General features: G+C 50.5%; 1 protein-coding gene across 6 annotated transcripts in view; it reads left to right on the top strand.

Annotated features, from left to right (window-relative positions):
* Window positions 1–21,959, top strand: part of TBC1D14 (TBC1 domain family member 14) — a 100,470-nt gene extending 78,511 nt beyond the window's left edge. For 4 of the 6 annotated variants that reach the window (XM_068543476.1, XM_068543479.1, XM_068543480.1 and 1 more), the window contains 4 exons: window positions 680–808; window positions 3,339–3,448; window positions 15,111–15,369; window positions 19,249–21,959. In XM_068543476.1, coding sequence (XP_068399577.1) covers window positions 680–808; window positions 3,339–3,448; window positions 15,111–15,369; window positions 19,249–19,314 — 564 coding nt within the window. In that variant the 3' untranslated portion in view covers window positions 19,315–21,959. Of the gene's footprint in view, window positions 1–26; window positions 96–679; window positions 809–3,338; window positions 3,449–15,110; window positions 15,370–19,248 lie in introns of all 6 variants that reach the window. The other 2 variants (XM_068543477.1, XM_068543478.1) reach the window with 2 other exon arrangements.
* Window positions 21,960–23,716: the final 1,757 nt, after the last annotated feature.

Below are 23,716 nucleotides of genomic sequence, written 5' to 3' on the forward strand. Positions count from 1 at the left end.
CAATATTTTATAATGTTCTCCTCTAGAGAGAAAGTCACAATATTGCCCGGCGCATCGTAGCTGCGGATGTCGGGTTGAATGCCATTTTTTGTTGGGTATGGAAAGTCTCACGGTAAATGACCTGCCTCAGTTTCCTCGTAGAGAAATGGAGCTGACGTGGCCGCTCTGTGGCATTGACTACGTTTTAACTGGGTTTGATTTTCATTTTTTGCATGTGATTTTTTTTCTCAGCATTAAATCAGAAAAGCTTTTAGCAGTAACAGTTTCTAAAACTATGCTGCTGACGTTGCTGTGGCTTAGCAGACGTGTGCATGCATGGCTTTAGATAGAGCGACGTGTTCGCTCAGACGTACATTTCTGCAGCACCAGGAAGCTGTACATTCTGCAGGGCAGCGTGTCAGATGCGGGGTGGGGGGGGCGGTTATGGTTTCCCACGTGTTAGGGGTGGGACTGAAGGAGCGCACACAGGCGGCTGGCGCGCCAGGGCTCTGGTTCCGAGTCAGGGCAGGTCAGGATCCACGAGGCTGTCGGTCCAGCCTCTGGTGGGTGGCGATGGGTGGGCGCAGTGTGGGACCTTCCAGCGTGAGGGTGCTTGGGTTCCTCTTTCAATAAGATGGAAGAGCTGCTCTGACCGTGGTGGCTGCCGTTCGTTTAACGCCCCTTTCTCTTCTCCTCTCAGGTTCAGGGCATGTCCTTCATAGCGGCCGTGTTGATCTTGAACTTAGATACTGCAGATGCCTTCATTGCTTTTTCTAATCTTTTGAATAAACCCTGTCAAATGGCGTTTTTCCGAGTGGACCACGGCCTTGTAAGTATCCCCTGTGTGTGTTGTGCCCTGGGTGCTGTGTCCTCACACAGCAAGCGTTGCCTAATCATTCTCTTCGGCGGGAAAAAGAATGCATTCTCCCTCCACTAAGATACTTAGAATAAGTCGCCCTAGGTAACATGGCGGCTCATTTGGGGCATTGTGTTGGACTTTTAAAAACATGTGGTCAATAGCCATACGGATGAATTTCTTAGTACCTTCTTTCAGAAAGTATTTCTGAAAATACATTCTTCAAGTGAGGGAGGAGGGAGACTCCTGCACAAACGTACACACTTTGTGTCCAAGCAGAAGCTCAGGCGCAGGCCCCACGTTAGGGTCTGTCAAATAGCCCGTCGCACAGTGGGGCCCTGTGGCTGCCCGCTGCCACGCGGGGCTCTGCTTCACGCGGTGGGCTGGTACGCAGGAGGGGAGATGGGATCGAGACCAGCGTCTCCATGGGCGGCGGCGTGTTCAGGAAGGAGTTGGCAGTCCTTGCCCTGGGAAGGCCCCACCTGCTCCTGGCGCGGTGAGGAAGCGAGGCTCGGGAGTGACGGGGTTCCTTTGAGGCGCATGGCTGGTCCGCGACCAGCCGGCATCGGAACCCCTTCTGCTTCCCGTAGCCCAGACGAGGAGTCACCCGTTCAACAGATCATCAGCTTTTTAGTTAACGTCGTCTTGATTTGCTGATCATTTGTTGGTAGTTCACTGATAATTAATTTATCGTCAGTACCTTAGGACCAAAGCGATCTAACAGTTTAGATCAGCTAGGCAGTTTTTCTCCTTAATACCTTAAGGACTCCTGAGTATTTCTTGCTCAGGCCGTACATACATTTTTTTTTTTTTTTTAAGTGTTTTAAAACTGCTGCTGAATGCTGGCTGTGAAGGGAAATGTAAATCGGCAGAGTCCTTCTAGAAGACAGTTTGGTGTTAGATGTCAGTAGCAGTAAATGGCGTTGGTATATAATTCTGCTCGTAAGAATCGGTTCTGAGAAAGTTCAAGTGTGGGCAAGGCACTTTGCACAAAGGTGGTTATTACACGGTTGTTTGTAATTATTCAATAAAATTTAAAATTATTTTTCATTGTGAAAAATGAAAACATTTAAAAATGGGGATTTAAGGGAATGCAGAATGGTTCCTTAAAATCTGGAAATATATCCAGCGCAGTACTGATTGCAAAGAATTGTATTGGAGAAATATTTAAGATAAAATGCTAATTTTCTCAAAAGCATGTAAAACAGAACGTATTCCATAATAGCTACCATATTTAACGATAAAAGGAAATATACCACAATAGTAACAGTGTTTATGGATGATCTTTATTCATTTCTGTACTTCATAAGTTTTCCACAGTGAGCATTTTACAGATACTACTTTCATAGTCAGGAAAAAACTCTTCATATATAATAAAATGATTTACATCTGAATACCTTCTCATTTTGAAGATGAGACCCCAGCTTCCTCTTTGGAAACACATGATAAAAACTGCACTTAAACATTTTAGCTTGTATTATTAAGGAAAAATCATAGAATCATAACGTTGAGTGGGACCTGCATTTCCAGCAGGGCTTCTCTGCAGCAGCGCTGTGGACGTTTGGGGCCGGATAGCCGCGGTGGGAGCTGTCCTGTGCATCAGAGGCTGTTTAGCAGAATCCTTGGCCTCTACCCACCAGATGCAGTAGCACCCCTGCTCTAGATGGAGCAACCAGAAATGTCCCGAGGCACAGCCAAATGTCCTCCGGGAGGCAGATTCCCCCCAGTTGGGAACCCCCGGTTTACCGTACACGCCTCCGTTAAGATGTGCAGACAACATCCGGGAGTTGCCATCTGCCCACGTGCATCCAGCCTCTCAGATTCGTATGGCTCCCACCCACTTGTAGCTGTTCTTTCTGTTTCAGCACCGCACCGCTGCTCTGTGCATTTCGTTTCCCCGCAAACCCTGTAAGAAGTTGAAAAGCATGTGCTCTTAAAAGAGGCTGTGGCCGCTTCCTTTCCCTTCAGCATTTTCTCCCTCAGTGCCTCAAAAGAGCTGCACTTTTGAGCCAGAGCGCTGTTGCCCTGCCTCAGTATCAGCATTATATGCCCTCTGGAAATGCTGCGGGTCGGCAGGGAGGCAGGCGTGTTTTTTGAGATCATTTTCGACAGTTAATTCATTCCTGGTTCTTAGAAAAGACTGAGCCCATCAGGAGTCAGCCTAGCCTGCGGGACAGGCATGGGTTCAGGGCCCTGCCTTGCCACACGCTGGTGATGTGACCTCATTAGGCAAGCTACGTAACTGCTCTGGGTTTCAGTTATCTACAAATGCAAGAAATAATAAGATATAGTCGGTAACGTTATATGAGGTTAGAGAGTGGGCTTATTTAGAAATTGCCTGTGTAGTGCCTAGTTTCGGGTTGCCGATGAAGGTGTGTGAGAATTTACATACGAAGATGATTGTTAGATTCTAAAGGTGTAAGTATATTGACTTTTTTGGGTAGATTGGAAAAAACTTGTGCTGATAATGAGTTTATTAGTGTATTTCACATTATCTCCCTAGATGTTGACTTATTTTGCTGCATTTGAGGTATTCTTTGAAGAAAATTTGCCGAAATTATTTGCTCATTTCAAGAAAAACAACTTAACTCCAGACATCTACCTAATCGATTGGTAAGACTGCATTTTAATGTGTTTTCAGAGTGTTTTCTCATCTCCGTGCCCCCATTTTTCATTCCTCACTGCCAGCTTCTCTCAGGGCTCAGCTGAGCCCCGCGTCCTGCCTTACAGTCTCCCCAGCCGCCCTGAGCGTGATACGCCCTGTGTCCTCAGCCCCGTGTTGCTGGTCACCTGCTCAGCTCTGTTGCTCTCTTGAGTACTGCCTGTGGCTCTGACTGGTCCTCCTGAACTCCCTCCAGGGGAGAAGGGTGTCTTGGACTCTCAGTTTCCAAGGTGCCGTTTACCCATTCCTTCTGCGAGACGTCACTAAGCACCAGGTCTGTGCGGGCTCTCCGCTGGGATCGGAGACAGGCAGGCGCTTGCCTGTCCGGAGCGTCTGTCTAGGGGGAGAGGCTGTCCGTGCACAGCGCGGCTGCGCAGCATGGGATGAATGCTGTCTCTGGGACAAGGCGGGGACCGAGCCCTGGAGACAGGCCGAGGGGTCAGGTACACAAGGTAACACGGGAGTTTGAGCCAAGACGTGACGTGAGCATGCGGTGCTGCAGCATCATCAGGGCTGCAGCAGTTGGTGTGGTGATGTGGGAGCCTAAAGCACAGGGCAGAGAGTGGCAGGCGAGAGCTCAGAGGCCGAGTCTGGTGCATCTTGGATGCCAAGCTGAGGAGCTCGGGCAGGATTACCGGGGCCAGAGGGAGCGGTTGAAGTCCTTCGCTTGGGGTGAGGATTGAGGTGCGTTCTGTCGGAAGCGAGTTTTAGGTTAGGGGAGGCGGGGGAGCCTGGAGGCGGAGACAGACGAAGGGAGAAAGAGCAGGGCCTGAGCTGAGGCTGCAGAAGTGGGTGGAGAGACCGTGAGGGAGAGGCGCTGGCGAGGGCAGGCTGTGGTCCCAGGGCAAGCGCTGTGGCCACGCGACCCGTGGGGCTGCTGGTGCCACCAGCTGAGATCAGAGCACGGAGGGGCCGGATGCGGCGACACGGCAGCTTTAGGGAGCCTGTCGGACATCAGAGTATACTTACAGGCTTCCAGAGAGTTCCGGGGTGGAGCGGTAGACCGGCAAGTCTTCCCACACAGTGGATGTGGTGGCCTGGGGAAAGGCTGGGATGTCACCCGCAGAGGGCCAGTTGAGAAGGCTGGCGGTAGCCGGGGGAACAGAGGGAGCAGTGTCTCAGGCCCCCACTGCAGGAGGAGTGTCAGCTCCAGAATCCTGCAGTCCCGCCCAACCCCCGGCCTCTCTCATTGCTTATCTGTGGCCTGAGCGAGGGCCATGGAGCCTCTCTGAGCCTGTTTCCTCATCTGTCTACCCAGATGGTTAGCCTTTCAGGGCCTGGTAAGGTCATCACCCTACATCCCCCCACCCTGCCGTGCAGAAGGAAAGATGTACTTCGACTGAAAGGACCGTTTGGGCTCCAGCACTAATTCGCGCAGTGAATCTAAAACTGCTGGGAACGTGTAGCTGGTTTGACTTTTTTATTTCTTTTGGCTCACTTTTGTCAGGAGACAGAAGGCTTACTTCTAGAAGGTAAAGTCCGAATGTCATCTGAAACGAGGCTCAGTCCCTTAAATAAAGCTGATTTGTCTGCACCCATGGGAATGAGCCTTTGGGACTCCTGGCGTTTCATTGCTTCTGTTCTAAACCCTGAGACTGTTCTGACTCTGCTGAATTCTTGCTGGGAACAAGGGTTTGGAGGTCAGAGCTCGTATCTGAGGCCACAAGTGCTGGCGTCACTACAGAATAGTATAGACATCAGGCCATGAAGTGGCCACTGCTGGGGTGCTGGGCTCACCTTTCTGGCTATGCCGGGTGGGAGTGTTTGGGGCCTGCCTAAAAGGCCACCTTAATTTAACCAACAAATGATTTCTCTACACCATGAACAGTCAGCTTTTGCATAGGCTGTGCCTCTGCACCCCTGTTGGTGCACCTGTGCTGTAATTTGACTATGAACCCTGGCCTCACAGATTCCCAGGCCTGGGGCCCATGACCCCTCGGGGAGGGTGTTAGGAGAGGATCACATGGGACCAGAGTCTTCAGCTTCTACCTTATCTGTTTTAGGCCCCCAAGTTAGATTCTTAGGATTCCAGGGTAAAGGGAGGTTTGGAAAACACTGTCCTGGAATAGTGTCTTTCAAACTTTTTTCACCCTGACTTGCAAAAGGAAATAAATTTTATGTTGTGACCCGGTGTGTGGCCATGTGTGCAGCAATGTAATATATATATATATATATATATATATATATATATATATATATATATATATATATATATATGACTGAGACAGGTTTTATGAAATAGTACCTAGCCTTGACTATGTGCAGAGCGCTCTGAAATTTCTTATTTTGTTTATTCAAAAAAGAGCTGGTGCTGATCCACTCTGATGATGTCACAGTGCAAGAGATCAGTGATGGTCACGACGGGCAGTGTGAAGAGCGCTGTCCTGGAGAGTGCTTATCTGTTTTCGTTCTAGGTCGAAGATGGCTGTAATCCAGTGGGGGCAGAGGCCAAGGGGACTCACATTGATTGACTCCAGTGCTTCTCACATGATCTCATTTAACCCTTAGAACAAGCCCTTGGAGTGAATTGTAACACCTCTGTTTTACACGTGAGGAAATTGAGGCCCAGAGAGGCAGAGTGACCTGCCCAAGGTCATATGGCTAGCTGGATGGCACCGCTGGTGTTCAGGCACAAGTCACCTGCTCCAGAGCCTGTGCGCTTCCCCACAGAGTCCTCTCTAAGGGATTTAGTTATAAGGCAGCATAACCCACGAGGTGGGTCCCAGAGCTCAGGCTCCAAAGACGCATCAGCACTCTGATGAGAGAGTGTACGGTGTGTGTCAGACACGTGGGCACTGAACGTGGAGCAGAGCACTGGGTGTCTGAATGAAAGGGAGCTCCAAGGATTCCTCTCCTGAGACCTTTGTGATGTGATGTAGTTGGTGCCTGATGCCTCGTGAATGCTGCCCGCTGTGCTTTGATGCCTAGGCCTCTGCTGGTGTTGGCTTATTCTTGGTGAAGTGCTTGACTGCTTTCTAGAATCAGGACCAAGTAGAACATTGCCTGTATCTGCAGTCCTAGCGCAGGCTTTTAGTAACTATTTAAGTTGAATGCATTCATGATTTATTCCTTGCAGTCCACATTTATAGATGGTCTGCAGTGATTCAGGCTCTTGGTAAAAGCTCAGATCAGAAACAGGGTGGGCAATGGGAAGGAGGCCCAGGGAAAGAGCAGGTGTTGCTCAGGACCTGCCCTAGAAGCTGGCATTTCAGAGACATTCATTGCTTTGTTTCACCTTCACAGCATCTGGAGCAGGTCCGTCTTAGCACAGAGGAAGCCACTGAGGCCCCTTACCCAGTGTCACCCCTGTAGTGCGCAGTCCAGATCGGTCTCTCTCCAGAGCTTTTGCTTCTTCTGCTACATCACATCACTTTCCCAAAGCCACGTCTACACCCCTGACATCAGGGCCTGAGTTGCACACGCCTGGTGGAGCTGCACTGTGTGTGTGGTCTGCAGAGGGTGCCGGTAGCTGACTCTCCGTGTCCATGTCGGAGGGCTGTGGAGCCCCTGTGGTTCGGCCGCCGAGTGTCCTGGGTGAGCTGTGTAGGTGCTCAGATTAGATGACAAAATCTCCTTTCCTGCCCCGCCGTCTGCCCACCAGAGGCCATCTAGGAATTGCCCTTCTTCACTCCCAGGACAGTTTCTCCACCCCCTGGATTATAACATTGTAACTTTATAGGACATTGTCTTGCCCAGTTTGAGGGTTATTCTTCCAGAATCCTCTTTTCTCTCCCCTCCACCCCAGCAGTTGATTCTTCCGTCCATCATGGCACCGACCCACTGAGAGCATCGTTGGTTTCTTGCTGCTCCGGTGACAGACTGAGCTTTGTCAGTCCCCTCTGTGTCCCTAGTGCCTGGCCCCGTGCTGGGCTCAGAGTCCTAGAGCCAAGAACGCATCTGTTCCTGAGGGGCCCTTCCTGGGTTTAAAATCCATGGAGTCCAGCCCGAGGCTCACTCGGGTGCTAGCCTCCCCACGTGAACTGGGGGCTGCCGTCTACCCAGTGTTACAGAGACTTCACAGCTGAGACTTAGATTCACTTGCCGATGCCGCCTTCCTGGCAAGGGGTCTTATTTAGCGTGCTTGTCGCTCTTCTTTGCTCACACGGAGACGGGAGGGTCACAACAGGGTCTCGCCCGCTGTGCTCATCTTCCTACAGAGTTTTGAGTGTTCAGGCAGAGGACTGACATGTGGTCATTTAACTTACCAAAACATTTCCCACTGCTGTCAAACGGCAGAATTATTCGGAGGCGTGAGTAGGTTTTGTAATATATAATCCTGAATTAGTAAAAGAGTCAAGCAGAACTTTCTCTATCCTGATTAATGTTTCTTGAATGACGTTTGGTGATACTTGGAGATCCTGTCATTACACTCAGTCTCTACCTTAAAGGCAGGTTCAAGGTGAAATTACTGTCGGAAGATTTTAGTTTCCATCGCATCTTGCATACATTTCACCATTAGCTTTTATTTATTTTATTTTTAAATTAATTTATTCATTTTATTTTTTGTCTGCGTTGGGTCTTCGTTGTTGCGCGCGGGCTTTCTCTAGTTGCCGCGAGCGGGGGCTACTCTTTGTTGCGGTGCACGGGCTTCTCATTGCGGTGGCTTCTCTTGTTGCGGAGCACGGGCTCTAGGCGTGTGGGCTTCAGTAGTTGTGGCTCACGGGCTCAGTAGTTGTGGCTCACGGGCTCTAGAGCGCAGGCTCAGTAGTTGTGGTGCACGGGTTTAGCTGCTCCGCGACATGTGGGGTCTTCCCGGACCAGGGCTCGAACCCGTGTCCCCTGCATTGGCAGGCGGATTCCCAACCACTGCGCCACCAGGGAAGCCCCTCACCATTAGCTTCTAACCTCCGGGTCTGCCTGAGAACTCCTCCAGGGTGGGGTTGTCTCGCTGAGCTCCCGGCATCCGGAGCAGCATGTGGCCCACGCGGGGGCCTCCTCAGCGCGTGTGGAGGGCTGGAGGGGGGTTCCAAGCCCGCAGGTGGGAAAGCTGCTCGCAGGAAGGGCCCGCACGGCCTGTGGTCACCAGCGCACCGCAGCCTGGCTGGGATGGAGCCTAGGTGCTAATGCAGGGGTCACATTGTTTACCTACTGCTTGGTGCTGGCACCTAAGGTGAGAACACCTTTGGCCTCAAGTTGGAGGGTGCTCTGGGGGCTCAGAGGTGGATCCGGCTGATGGCTTCCAGGATTGGGGCAGGGGTTGGGCTTATTAATTAAGTTTGAACCGACACACATACAACTGCCTTCAATTTTTTAATGAATGCAGCTCTGCGTTGGGTGTTTAATGTTGTTTTATTTAATCCTCACAAAATCTAAGGAGGCTAGGTAGTTATCTAGCAGCGTCTTCCCTGCTTGTCTGAGTTTCTAGAGCGCTGGGAGCACCATGGTGGGGTTGGGAGTGGGGTTCAGGGCCACTTCCTAAGCCAGCTCTGGGGACAAAGGCTCATTCTTAGGAACTGGTCAGGGTGGGAAAACTTGGGCACAGCTGGAAATCGGTGATGTCAGGCCCTGAAGGTCCACGTCTCTGATGGTGGCTTCTCCATGAGGGAGAATGCTAGGTGACCTTTGGTCTTTTACCTCAGGCTAAGTCTGTGTTCCTACAGCCTCCCTTTATTTGTGGTTTCTTCCCCTGTAAAATGGAGATGATTGTTGTACTTCCTCAAGGAATAACCTGGGTAATCCAGGTAGGAGCTTATAAAGCAGCGCCCAGCCCCGGGAAGTGTGTGCTTCCTGGCGGCTCTGTTTTACTCGCAGCCAGGGCCTGTGAGGAGCAGACCAGGGTGGGTGTCCGTTCTCCCACCACTGGTTTCTGAGAAGGAGCTTCGCCTCCATGCCCGGCTTGGGAAGTGGTGGACTCCCTCCCCATCTCCCTTCCCTGACTGTGCCCCCTGTTTGCAGGCAAGCAGTTAGATTAGGCTTCGCCAGATAAGAATGTTTTCTGGAAATTGTGAAGGCTTGACAGGGCAGAAACTGTTCCTCTTACATTAAGGGGGAAATAGATACACACCATTTGTGTTTGTTGTCTTCTATGAGCCTATAGCCACTTCATCAGTTTAGCAATATGAAAAGACCTTTTTTTGCATTAGTTAAGTCGGTACCTGAAACTATCATCTTTGATATACAGTGCAGTAATATGCAGTGGTCCAGGGGAGAAAAGCAAACATGTCTTGGGGGGGAAAAATCCTCGAATTCTCTCTTCCTCCATGGGAGAAGAACACCAGCAGTCCCGGGAAGGCCCATGGGGCTTTCACCGTCCGCCCCCGTTTCTTCCACATGCATCCTGGCTGGAGCAGGATGAAGCCCAGAGTACACCTTGCAGGACTGCAGGCAGGGCGGGCCCTGTGCACACAGCAGCCCTGTGTTCCTGGGCTGTGGGCTGTGGGCTGTGGGCTGGTGCGGCTCACCTCAGCCCCACGGGAGCTGCGTGGCTCTTCACCCGCACGAATGGAGTCTGATTAACCACTCTTCTGAGAGGAAACCAGGAGGGCATTGTTTCAGTGTCCTATTCACAGCTGGTTTTGAGTCTAAATGTGGTTTAGAATACAGTCAAGCATTTGAAAGCTGCTGGTAATGAATGGTTTTCCAGTGAAAGGGGAGATGGGAGGAGAGGGCGGGAGCCTGAGGATGCTGGAGCACATCCTGCTTGAAGGGGAGGGGGGAGGAGAACAACCTCGCTGCTCAGGGGCTGGCCGTCCAGAGCAGGAGACCGGGAGGCAGTGACCCTGGACTCTTGGTGTCGAGCAGGAGGTGGCCCGGGCTGGATCCCAGGGGGGCCGGCAGCTGACTGCTGGGAGGCCTGCCAGAGCCTGTGAGGCTCAGAGCACAGAAGGTGGCTGGGGTGGGAGGTCCATCCCCATTCGATGAATATTATGAAAGGGATGTATGAGGTGCAGTGTGAACATCTAACGGGAGAGACCCAGCCTAGCCCAGGGGCCAGGAAACGGCCTTCCCAGAGAGGGTCATCTAGGCTGAGCTGTGGATGAGTAGACATTTGCCAGGGGAAAATTTTTAAATGTTTTTCTTTGAAAGGCACATTTTATTTAAGATACAGTAACATTCAAGGCCTTAAGAATTCCATTTCAGTACCTAAAAAATAGTAAATGATAGTGTATGGCACAGTTCATACTTTTCTGCATGAAGTATGTGCTTGGTGATCAGTTCTCAGTCTTATTTGACTTTTCAGCAGCATTTGACATTCTTCACTCTCTGATTCTAGAATACTTCCTTTATCTGATACCATCTATACACAAACTGTCGCCAGCCCAGAGCCCTCTGAACTCCAGATGAATTCATCTATCCGCTTGGATGTCTGGCTTACCAACTTAACGTGCCTCAAACTCAACTCCTGACCTTCCTGTCCAAACCAGCGATCCCACATCTCCTTAAACGAGAACTCCATCCTTTGAATTGCATCTTAGACCCCTTCACTGCATTTCTCGTGAGACACGTCCATCACAGAGTCTGTCCACAGTCTCTGTGCTTCAGGCCGCCTCCACTGCTGCCGTGCTGTGCTGACCTGCCTGATTGTTTCAGTGGTCGCCCAGTGAAGCCTGCGTTCCCCTGCAGGCGCTTCCCAGCACAGGGGACAGGCCCCTCCCCTGGTCAGATGCTCCACTCATAGAATGAGACCTGCAGGCCTTGTAACAGCCTGTAAGGTCCTGTGTGCTGGGCCCCTGGGCCCCACGGGCATCCTCGTGTTCTCCCCTTGGCTGTTTTTGGCTTCAGCCCAGCGGCCTCCTTGCTCTTCTTTGCATGTGCTGGGTTTACTCCTGCCTCAGAGCTCGTGAACTCACCACTTCCTCTGTCTGGATACTTCCCTGACCCTTTCTCCTGCCTTGCCGCTTCCTCTTCGGGGCTTTATGGAAGTGTCACTTTTCAGTGATGCACTCTCCTTGACCGTCCTGTTTACACACCCAAACTGGCAGTCCCAATCTCCCACCCCTGCTTCTATTTAAATCAACATCTGACATTCTGTGCATATCCTTTCCACCCCTGAGGGCAGGGAAACTTGTCTGTTTTGTTCAATGCTGTATAGCCTCAGCACAAAGAACAGGGACTGGCATAGAGCAGGCTTTGAAAAATATTTATGATGAATGGACTGACCTGATGAGAATCATCAGGGCTCAGATCTCAGAAGTTACCTCATGGAGTAATGGGAATGCCTAGGATGGTTGGCAGGATCGAGCAGATGGGCATCACAAGCATTAAGGGTGGCGTTCCCTTTTTTTTTTTTTCTTTTTGGGGTGGGCTGGGCTTGGCTGTAGTTTTTATATCTTATTTATTTATTTATTTGGCTGTGTTGGGTCTTCGTTGCTGCGTGTGGGCTTTCTCTAGTTGTGGCGAGCAAGGGCTACTCTTTGTTGCGGTGCGTGGGCTTCTCATTGTGGTGGCTTCTCTTGTTGCAGAGCATGGGCTTTAGGTGCGTGGGCTTCAGTAGTTGTGGCTCACGGGCTCTAGAGCACAGTCTCAGTAGTTGTGGCGCACGGGCTTCGTTGCTCCGCGGCATGTGGGATCTTCCCGGACCAGGGCTCGAACCCGTGTCCCCTGCATTGGCAGGCAGATTGTTAACCGCTGTGCCACCATGAAAGTCCAGTTTTTATATCTTAAGTTCATCCTAAGTTCAGGGTGAGTTTTTTGAACTTTGAACCGTTGACTTACCACAAATGCTACCTGCAAATAATCTGTATTTGCCAACTCAGTAAAGCAAATGGTTGATAACAGCTTGATTGGTAAATTCTTGTGAATTTTTTAAAAAATGTAAATTGAAGATGATTAAATTAATCATACTTCTGAGTTCATGGTAAACTAGTGTCACTATCTAACGCAAGGCTCCTCTTGTTTGTCTGTAGTTATTCCTTTTTATCCCATCCCCATTCCATTCCCTATAGACAGTACTTCTAATGTGTTTAATATATATCATTTTTGGTATACATTTTTTTAACATGTAATAATAACACTTGTATAGAACTTACTGTGTCCCAGATGAATGTGGCATTCTTCATCATTTGTATGTTGGCTTAATTTTATAAAGTTCAAAATATATCTGAAGTAGTTTATGAAGACCCACACACAAATCTGAACTCGAGAATATTATGTTTGAGAAATTTCTTTTGTTGTTTTTCTCCCTCTTTGCCTATAGCCACTCAATTTTCCCATCTTTTTTTGCTTAAGACTCTGCTTTTAAGATGTAAAGGTTTGATTTCCACTGCTGAATTGGCAGGTAAGTAGTACTGGGGATTAGGTCAGTTCTTTTTCATTTTTTAAAAATAAAATGTCTTCTAGATAGAATTGATAATGTTCAGACTGAGAGGTGAAACAAAGATCTTGGCTGTCCCTTGAACTGTGTTTTCTAGACTGAGTAATGAGATGGTTTTCTGTTTTTTGAGACAGTAAGACCCTCAGGCTGAAGGTTCGTTGTGCCTTTTAAAGGTAGGTTGTCCTCCTCAGCATGTTGCCTGAGGGCACGTGGCCCACTGTGGACATTCAGGGCATGGGTTCAGGGTCTGGTTCTGTTACTGGTGGCGGGAGCTGGGTGATTTTTCTCTGACATCTGCCTCCCTCTTCCATCATCTGAGTTGAAATCTAAATTATTATGCCTTTCTTGAACCTTGTGAAGCACTGACGGGGGTAGTAGCCCTGAAGGTTATCGGGGCTCAGCATGCTGTGTGAATGTTCCTTCGCAGAGCATCCTGCCAGGGGGAGAGAGGCAGAGTAGAATGCACCCTGGAGCTCACGGCAGACAGAAAGCCCGCGCCTGTGAAACCTGTGAGCAGGACTGCCAGCATGGGGTGACATTTCTTTTTTTTTAAAAAGATTTATTATTTATTTATTTATTTACTATATTTATTACTTTTGGCCCCGTCGGGTCTTAGTTGCGGCACGCGGGCTCTTGTTGAGGCGCGCAAGCTCAGTAGTTGCCGCACACGGGCTTAGCTGACCCGCAGCATGTGGGAGCTTAGTTCCCGGACCAGGGATCGAACCCGCGTCCCCTGCATTATAAGGAGGATTCTTTACCGCTGGACCACCAGCGAAGTCCCGGTGTAATGTTTCTGGTAGGATCTGTTGTAGGAGAGTGAGAGTCCTGCTGTTAAAGGCCTGGTGACATTACCTCCTGACCAAGGAGTCTAGCACCTGAGCTCAGCTGCCTTCACGGGCCCTGTGGGTCTCGAGTCAGCATGGGCACTAAGGAAATACTGAAACCTGTGGAAAAGTGATTTTACAGGAGGGCTAAAGAACGTCCCCACTTGTGATGAGGCCTAGTGCTGGGAAGAAGGCAGTGAGAACCGCTAACACCGGTGACATCCTGAAGCGGACTGGGAGTTTGTGGACACACTTCCTCAGCAGAGATTGCCGGGTGCTGCGCCAGATGCTGCGGATGGAGATGCAGTGGGCGGGCTCCCTACTCTTGGGCAGTGTCCGTGGGGAAGACAGGAGCAAACGGCTCGCGGTCAAAGCACGGGGGCAGAGCGGGGCCCGGAGCGGGTGGGGGTCAGGAGGCACCCGGAGATGGCACCCGGGCTGCATCTCACAGCTGCGGGGAGGGCGGATTCACAGAGAATCAGCTTGGCCTGCATCTCGACCTGGACTCGCCTTGCTTTGTGACATAGGCCCAAATCCAGGGTAGAGATGATTAGTTAGACCTGTTTGCTCACCTAAGACTGTATATTTGTTTGGTAGTTTGAATTGTGATCATCACAGTTTTTTAAGGGAATACATATCTGTGTTTCACTTATTTTTTTCATCTGATGGTTTGCATTGCTAAATATAAGATCAGTTTCTTGTAATCCACTGTCAAATTTATTTGGAAAAATTTACTCTGTTCCTTTGCTGACCCCTACTGGGAGAAAAGTGTATGGTACTCTTCAGAAGTAATGGATACTTGTGTATGCTGAATTGTGTGTGTGTGTGTGTGTATTTTTTGTGGCCACACTGCGTGGCATGTAGGATCTTAGTTCCCTGACCAGGGGTCGAACGTGTGCCCCCTGCAGTGGAGGCGTGGAGTCTTAACCACTGGACCACCAGGGAAGTCCCTGAATTATACATTTCCGTTTACTGTTTTTACTCCCCACCAGACTCTAAGCTCTGTCTGCCTTATTAACCTTATATCTAGCACTTACCTCAGAGTAATAAGCACATAGTAGGTGCACGGTAAATATGTGTTGCACGTAGAAGTGATTGATGTCTAATTCAGAAACTGTACGGTGTTTGAGATTCTCTGTGAAAGCTGATAAAGCTGGGTTTTTTAAAATTTTTATTTATTTGGTTGCGCCAGGTCTTAGTTGCGGCAGGGGGGCCCCTTAGTTGTGGCTCAGGGGCTCCTTAGTTGCAGCATGCATGTGGGATCTAGTTCCCTGACCAGGGGTCGAACCCAGGCCCCCTGCATTGGGAGCACGGAGTCTTAACCCCTGCGCCACCAGGGAAGCTCCCTGATAATGCCGTTCTATAAAATGTTTAAATTGACCGTCAGAGTGAATGCAGGCCTAGGGCTTCTCCTCCCCACCGGCAGTGTAAGTATGAAAGTGACTAACTCAGGGAGCATTTTAATGAATTCGACCTGAATTCAGAGCTCTTTCTTTGTGCCATCCAGAATGTGAAAAACTCAAACTTTTTTTCCAGGATCTTTACTTTATATAGCAAATCTTTGCCCCTGGATCTGGCCTGTCGCGTATGGGATGTGTTCTGTCGTGACGGGGAGGAGTTTCTGTTCCGCACGGCCCTGGGCCTCCTGAAGCTGTTCGAGGACATCCTGACCAAGATGGACTTCATTCACATAGCCCAGTTCCTAACGCGGCTGCCCGAGGACTTGCCTGCAGAGGAACTTTTTGCTTCCATAGCTACAGTTCAGATGCAAAGTCGAAACAAGAAGTGGGCTCAGGTAAGCGGGTCTTTTGTTCTCTATTCCGTAGAGCAATGGCTCAGTAGTCTGATACAGGAATTGAGTTATGCCGAGTGCCCTTTGAGGAAACAGCCCTCTCTGAAGTAGTTCTTGGGCTGGAAGTGAGGTGACCTGGGCTTGAGGCTTGGCTCTGCCACAGGGGGGTCTTGGGCAGGCGTTTCCTCTCTGGGTCTCTGCCAGAAGAAGGGGCTGGAGAATAAAAGCCTTCCCACCCATTCTGCAGTGGCACTGGGAGGTCAGAACTTCTGGTTTGCCATCACAGTACTCTCTGCGTGTTAGATAGTATTTTGTAAAACAAGCCTTCCCCCCTTTTTTTAAATGTCAGTGACAGAAAACAAAGGGAGGTAACTTGTCCCCATCTCACTGATAAACAAAGGAGGCCCGAAGAGGTGAACTGTGTGTTCTCAGCAGTTGCGGAGGCGGAGGAGGGTGGGGGGAGGAGGGGGAGGGAGGGGAGAGGGGGAGGGTGGGAGGAGGAGGAGGGTGGGGAGGGCGGGAGGAGGGAGGGGGAGGGTGGGAGGAGGCGGAGGAGGGGGAGGGAGGGGAGGGGGGAGGGTGGGAGGAGGAGGGGGGAGGGTGGGAGGAGGGAGGGGAGAGGGGGAGGGTGGGAGGAGGAGGAGGGTGGGGAGGGCGGGAGGAGGGAGGGGGAGGGTGGGAGGAGGCGGGGGGGGAGGAGGGGGAGGGAGGGGAGAGGGGGAGGGTGGGAGGAGGGAGGGGGAGGGTGGGAGGAGGAGGAGGAGGGGGGAGGGTGGGAGGAGGGAGGGGGAGGGTGGGAGGAGGAGGAGGAGGGGGGAGGGCGGGAGGAGGGCTTCCTTGGATGTGGGGATATGTTGCTCCGGCTCTAGCAGCTGTTAGCGGAGCAGCTGAGCTGATAGCTGGGGAGCGCGTCCACCCTGGGCCTGCTGTTTCTAGGTTCCTCGCTTCTCCTCTGGACATCCCTCTTAGGTTTCGTCCCCTGTGGGATTGGCTGGAGTTGTCTGGTTCTAGTCTTGATCATTCTGAAAGGGAAAAAATAAAACCCTGGTTCCTGACCCTGCGCATGCTCAGTTTGCCTGAGCCTCAGGTCCTAGGGGAGGCTTGTACTTGCTCAAGTGTGCCATACAATGCTTGTTTCTGATTAATCTTTCTTATTAGTAGAAGATTTAAAGTACATTGAAAAACAGAATAAAATAGAATAACGAACCCCCATGTGCCTGTCAAATATCCAGCCAGTTTCAGATTTCTGTTTTCAAATGTCAGCAGTAGCTTTATAGTTTGCTTAAATCAAGATCCAAATAAGGTCTACACATTGCAGTTGGTTGAAAGGTCTTTTAAGTCTTTTTTTTAATGTATAGGCTACCCACCTTTCCACTTCTCCCTTCCCCCTTTATTCATTGAAGAAGCGAGGTCATTTGTCCAATAGCAGTTCCCACCATCTGGATTTTGCTGGTTCTATCCCTGTGGTGTTTTAAAAATTTATTCATTCATTCATTCATTCATTCATGCCTGCCACGCAGCGCAGCACGCGGGATCTTAGTTCCCCGATCAGGGATTGAACCCGTGCCCCCCGCGGTGAAAGCGCAGAGTCTTAACCGCTGGACCGCCAGGGAAGTCCCTTGTGGTGGTGTTTAACGTGGTCCTTCTACTCTGTATTTCCTGTAAATTGACAGATCTGACGGCTCAGTCAGGTTTCAGGTTTGGCCAGATTACTTCATAGGTGATTAGACTCTCTCTCTTTGATCTCAGTTAGCAGCCTCTTTATTTTTATAACAGCTTTATTAATTTACATACCATAAAATTCACCTTTTTGAAAGTGTACAATTCAGTGCCTGTTTATCTGTTAACCAGAGAGAGGCTCCCATCTCACCTGGGCCCTTGGTCTGCCTCCCGGGCTGGTCCTCCCTCACTTCCGTGTCCCGTTACATGATGCTCTCTGGCTGGTGGTCTTCCTTCCTATCTGCGGCTTTTGGGAAGGAGCACAGCTGCTATAGTGGGCCCTTGGGTGATACTGTGAAATGCTCCCCTGGTTTTACAGGGCGGGGTGGGCACTATTTTGTGCTTAGTGTGACATGAGTTGCGTTTCTGAAATAAATACGTTCAGCTTATAAAAAGGAATGAAGTACTGACTCATGCTACAACATGGATGCACCTTCAAAACATTATGTTAAGTAAAAAAGCCAGACACTAAAGACCACATACTATGTGGTTCCACTCTTACGCAATTACAGAAAGGGAAATCTGTAGAGACAGGAAGTAGATTAGTGGTTGCCAAGGGAATGGGCGAGGTGGGGGGCAGGGCTGTGATAGCTGGAGGATGGGGTGATGAAAATGTTATAAAATTGACTGTGGCGAGGGTTGCACATATCTACGAATATACTAAAAGCCACTGAATTGTGCACTTTAAATGGGTGAATTGTATGGTATGTGAATTGTATCTCAGTAAAGCCGTTAAAACAACTCAGCTCATGTGTGAGCAGGACTGGCTATATAATTATCAGGGATCTGGCGAGAGGGAAGAAGAGCCTTTCTCTGATTAAGAAATAAATGGGCAACGCAGAATGAAAATATGGGGCTACATCTTGAAATCCTTAATTAGTATTAGTATTTTTCTGTAAGATTACGGAAAAACCTGAACGAACTTTTTGGCCATCCCAGTATTTCACTGGTCCTTCCCTCTATCCCCACCCTCACCCGCATACCCATAGAGACACGCAAAGAGAGAAGGACTGAATCCAGATCTGTCATTTTGCTCCTTGCATTTTAGGTGAAAATTATTGGTTAAAACCAGGTCAAAGGTTATTAAATAGTAGGACACTCTCTAGTAGTGGGACTGTAATAGGAGTTGGCCTGATGGTAGGCATCAGTGAGTTTATTTAGTTCCAGGGCCCATGGGAATTGTGGTTTATGCACGTTTCTCTTAAATACTGTGCTTAAGGTTAAGATCCTGGTGAGCGTTACAAAACAGTTCAATGTTTGTGTTTGGTTGAAAGTGTCATTTGCTTAGAGGTAGAGAGGGGGACTTTTCTCTACCCTTGGCCCTTCTGTGCAATTTATCTGAAACGCACATAAAATGTTTCTGCTTTACCCCTTGTACTTTGTAATTCAATTAAAGTGGCATAGCGCCTGGCCCAAGTAGTTTAGCACAGGTGCTACAGAGAGTCCCGTGGTTTTGAAGTCAGACAGATCTGGGTTTGCGTCCATATGCGCTGTTTGGCTTTTAGCGGGTCACTTGTATGAGTGTCTCTTGTTCAGGTGACTTACAGTGTTGTGTGGATTAAACAGCTGCTACGCTGGAGGTGCCTGGTGAGCGCCCTGCTTGGCTAGAGTGGGCATGCGATAAATGGGGCCTATTGTTACGTCACGGCTGTTATTAAGCAATCAGAGTGGAATGTAATGTTTTTAAAAACAAAGGTGTTAACTAAGAGCCGAGCACCGAGATGGAGGAGCTAAGTTGCCTTGGGAACTCTCAGGAAGGCGTGCGAGGAGCTGATGTCTCTGAGGCCTTAGAAGGATGCATCGTTTGCTGGTGGAGAGAGAGGGGCAGGGCAGCGGGGGCAGCTGCGTGTGGAGGCCCCGGAGGGTGTTGCCATTCTAGAGTGGGGCCTGCGGGGGCTGGAGCCAGACTGTGGAAGGAGCAGAGCCCTGTAGCCCTGCCTTGACATTGGTACCTGCTGGCTGGTGGGAAGTGGTTGTAGACGTTAGCCCGGCGACGGCGTGGTTGGATCTCCGTGCTGAAGGGTGGGTCTGGATGCAGGCGTGGAAGACGGACCACAGAAGTGGCAGGTGGGGAGGCAGAAGTGGCAGGTGACAGGAGGCTGTCTGGACCTGTGCTCAGTGTGTATTGCAGATCACCCACCGATGTCTTCCTGTGATTCCCAGGTACTGACCGCCTTGCAGAAGGACAGCCGGGAAATGGAGAAAGGAAGCCCATCTCTCAGACACTGAGGCGGCAGGTGGACTTGCGCTCGGCACTGAAGCAGTTCTCCAAGGGGCACCTGTGTTATTTCAGGCGGACACACTGGCAGCTCCGAAGAACAGGGGCTATTTTCATGTTTGATTCCTAATGCTGGAGTTGGCCTTAAACAAAACAAAACAAACAAAAAACTTTTAAAAGAATTAAACCAAGGCTAAGCCTTAAGAAGCTCAGTGGAATGATGGCCATGGCCAACCACTGCATATTCTGCATGGTTTAAAAATAGGGCAGTGGCTAATCCCCTCCCCTCATTTCAGCAAAAGTTAATTAAATTGTAATGCTTTTATGTCAACTACTGGAAAGTACATTACAATTTTTCATAGCCAGGGTGCATGAGAAGTGTTATTTGGGAGACCTCAGAGATGTTATTGGCTCATATTTACATATTTTCGTCAGAAAGGGATTGCTGATTTAGTTACCAAGATAATCTTTCCAGGGCCGCAGGTCATGTTTTCAAAGCCCAACTACCAAAGATAACATTACAGGAAAATGGGTTCTCACAGGACAGCCGCTGACGAGTGCGCGTGGGCTCCCCAGGACACGATCTGACCTTCAGGTTGACCTTCTACCACGTTGCCTTGACAAAGTTCCAGCAGGAGGGTTGACAGTGCATGCTTAGGTTCCAGTGGGAGCCCTGCTGTCCCAGAGGCTGCGCCCACGTTTGTCGAGCGGTGGCGGCGAGTTCGAGCAGGAGGAGCCGCGCACAGAGATGCCGCGGCAGTTGAGACGGGCTTAATGCTGGTGGGAAACGGACGGCGGCGGCCTCTCTGAGCCAGAGGGGAGGCAAGAGGGTGCTCAGACCTGCACCCTCTTGCACCCTCCTGGTTCCCGTGGAGGCCGGCGCAGCACGGCGGGGTCGGGGGCTGCTCCCTTGCTCTGCCAGCGCACTCCCCTTGTCCCCTAAACGGCAGGCGCAGTCCTGCGTGTGGTGATACCGCCTCACGCACTTGACTTACGGACGGACGGTTGTAAGGACTGAGGAGCTAGCAGCACGCATCCAGCAGCCCACACGTCTTGTCAGGATTCTCAGTATCCGTGCTGGCAGCCTTTCCCCCGCATAGCTGGTTTTCCCCAAGTTCGTTAGCAACGTTTTTGTTCTAGCTTTTCCTTGACTAGTTTGGAGAACTTTGTATTGAGGACTTTGGTTATCCAAATTCAAAGACATGAACAGTTTTGGCACAGAAAAGTCCAAAGGACAGGCCAGTCTCCATGGAAACCAGTTCCATGCTAACGCGTTGGCATGTTGGTCTCTGGCGCGCTCAGTAGGCCAGGTTCAAGGGCACCCGCTGCCCTGCAGCCCTTCTCAGCCATCTGAGAAGCCCACCCCCAGGGAGTGCCCCCAGCTGACCTGGTTCCTGATGTCGGGAGCGCCCTCGGCTCTGAGGGCATAGCGCGCGGCAGGGAGATACGGGTTGGGGTAAAGCCTAACTACGGCATTATTTTTATAGGTTTTCTATATCTGCCATATCCGCCGATGACACATCAGGGACAAAGCAAGGTGCCGAGCCAGTGGCCATCCTCATGCCCTCCGTCCCAGCTTGTCATTTTTTCCCTTGTGTTCCTGGCTGAACTCTCCAGGGAGGTTGCAGAGCGTCTTGGTACACTGTCTGCCTCATCCTTTAAACACTGACTTGCCTGACCTCCTGGAGGTGTTCTGTCTTCACCCAGCTCTTGGCAGCCTTCCAGACACAGCCGTTCCCTGACTTCATGCGGCTGAGTGTAACCCAGGCTGAGCCCGGCCTGGGAAACAGGCCGCGAGCCCGGTCACGCCGTTCCTCACGGATATACTTGGTTTTATTCCATGACATGGGCTTTCTGTTCTTGAAAGATGTATATATTTTCTTACTGTACATAAAGATGTTCCTTAAGTGGTGACAGAAAGCGATGTAGCAAGGGGCATGGGCAAGTTATTGAGAATGCGTTTGTGCAACTTAATGTGTAGTCAGACCCCAGCCCTCAACATTATTGTCAGTTTGACATAAATCTCTTTGGATAGCTCCATATATGCATTACATTTTTAAACAGGATTCCAGGCCAATCTGGAATACTTCCAAATCTTTAGTTCAAAGGAGGTTTTCCTGACCTGTCCAGGGACCACACGAGCTCTTGCTGGTTTGATGCGTCCACTTCAGAGGCCGGGAAGTTCTAAGGCCCAGTCTAGGGTCACTTCGCCCCTTTCCGCAGAGGGCTGCCGGACAGCACAGGGCTGTGCTTCTCTGCTTCACATTCTCGTTTAGGAAAACTGGAAGCAGAAATTGAAGTGCAGCCCCTGGAACCCTGCCCTCTCCACTTCCCATGCCATTGATTTTCAGGATGTGAGGCTTCAGGTTTGGGACCTCTGTGCAGCTGGCACTTCAGAGTCGGATGCTGTGTCCCCACCAGTCATTGAAATCCCATCTGGAAAAACGTTCACTTTAAAGGGTACTTTTTAACTGCTCAGTTTTTGACTATTTTAAATAGTTTGCTGATAGAAAACCCCTGATAACACTTGCTACATATCATGTTTTAATTGCTTGTACAGTTAACCTTTAATTTTATTTAGTAAAGTGTATCAAACTAGGACTTTTTCAATTGTAAATATGTGGTTTTATTAAATAAAAGTCATGTAAAATTGTTACTTACGTTCACGGCAGTTTGCTTTAAAGTTGGAGTTCTCACCCTGAAGTACGGTAAAATTTGAGTGTCATGCTGTTTGAATATTTTAAAATCCACTTACTAGTCTCAGTTAAATAAAGAAGATGGTACAGTTATGGTAAGTTAGTCAAGGGCTGGAAAGTTAGCGCTGCACCCCTTCTAGGCGGATGGGAGCCCCAGGCTAGCTGCTCCTCTAGCCTGAGCGCCCGTGGCTTTAGCCCCTCGTCCCCACGTGTCTGCCACGCTCACCCGCTCACATCCCTGAGCCTGCCGCCCGTGCGAGCAGGTCATCGGGCTTTCTGGGCCAGCCGCCGGGCTCTTGACACTACTTCGACCCTGCTCGGAGCCTCGTAACGTCAGCGGGTGGCCGTGGCCCCTCCCCGTCCGGGGTGGAGACCGGCAGCACCGCCCGTGGCGGCGGTGAGCGAGGAGAAGGCCACCAGGTCCCGCAGAGCGGGGCAGAGCGATGCTCGCGTTTCGGTGCGCTCTTCCTTCCAGAGCTCGGAGACGCGCGGCTCGTGGGGTGTTCGGGTCCTCTCTCCGCGAGTGACCTGCCTCACCGCTCTGGGCCACTGCCCTGTGCTCCCCGTCCTCCGCCGGCCGAGGGTGCTCGAGGGTTGACTGCCGGGGGCTCGCTCACTGCTCCACCCACGCCGGCTCTGGGCTGAGTGCTCCGTGGCTGACCTCATTCACGTCCACGGCGGCTCTGTCACTGCCCCATTTCTGAGGTGCGGCTCGGAAGTGATCTGCTTGGGCCCCTACAGCCAGTTGGTGGCAGAGCTGGGGTTCGGACTCTGGCCTTGTGGCTCCCCAGCACTTGCTCAGAAACACCCCTCCCCAGAGAACACGTTGCTCTGGGGCCTTCGGAAGCTTTCCTCTGGGACTTCTGACCTCAGCTCGGAGGAGGTAGAGCCATGCCCGACGGCCGGCCCCTGGGGGAGGACCCCCGTGCAACGCGCGAGCCGTGGGTGGGAGCGGAAGTTGGGGACCGTTTTCCCAAGAGAAACTTGTGGGCTGACAGTTCAAAAACCACCCCCTGCAGTGTGCAGCCTGCCGAGAAGGCAGGAGAGGGAACGAGGTGCTGCCAGTGGGGTGGGGAGGTGCCGGCCACCCAGCGGGGCCTTGGGGTTAGCTGTTGGTCACCAGGTGGACCAGAGGAAGGGCGCAGCCAGCGGAGGGAGCTTAGAGCCAAGGAAGTCCTCAGATGGGAAGCAGTGGAGGTACGCTCCTGGAGTCCTTTTCACTCATAGCATTTGGACGCTTCATCACTCTGACTTAAGACTTACCTGAAAGTTTAAAACAAACAGTACCAAATTGGGGTGCATTCACTCTTTTTATAGACAGGCACCCCTGTTGAGTGGCAAAAATCTAAATCAGGGCTGCAGATGAACGTGTATTTCCACTTACGTAGTAAAACATTTCCAATGTGATGTCACCAAAAAATGATTTTCATTTACCAATAAAAAAGTGTTTCTTTTTCAGATGCCTGGGGCTCTATCCAGATAGTGCCTGCTTCTCTCCTGCCACTGCTGCCAAAAACAAACAAAAAACCCACTGTAACAGTGGACACATCCGACTCAGACCAATTTTTTAAAAAAGGCTAGTTCACCCTGAATGTTCCTGGCCCAGTAGGCTGCTCTCTGGCATGTCCACATCTGCAAGTTGAGTGTAAGTCATTGTGATTCTTTTTCCAAAGTTTGTTTATGCCAGTGGTAGTAGTTACTGTACTTACATAATTTA

Source organism: Eschrichtius robustus, chromosome 4 (genome assembly GCF_028021215.1).
Source record: "Eschrichtius robustus isolate mEscRob2 chromosome 4, mEscRob2.pri, whole genome shotgun sequence".
Taxonomy (NCBI): Eukaryota; Metazoa; Chordata; class Mammalia; order Artiodactyla; family Eschrichtiidae; genus Eschrichtius; species Eschrichtius robustus.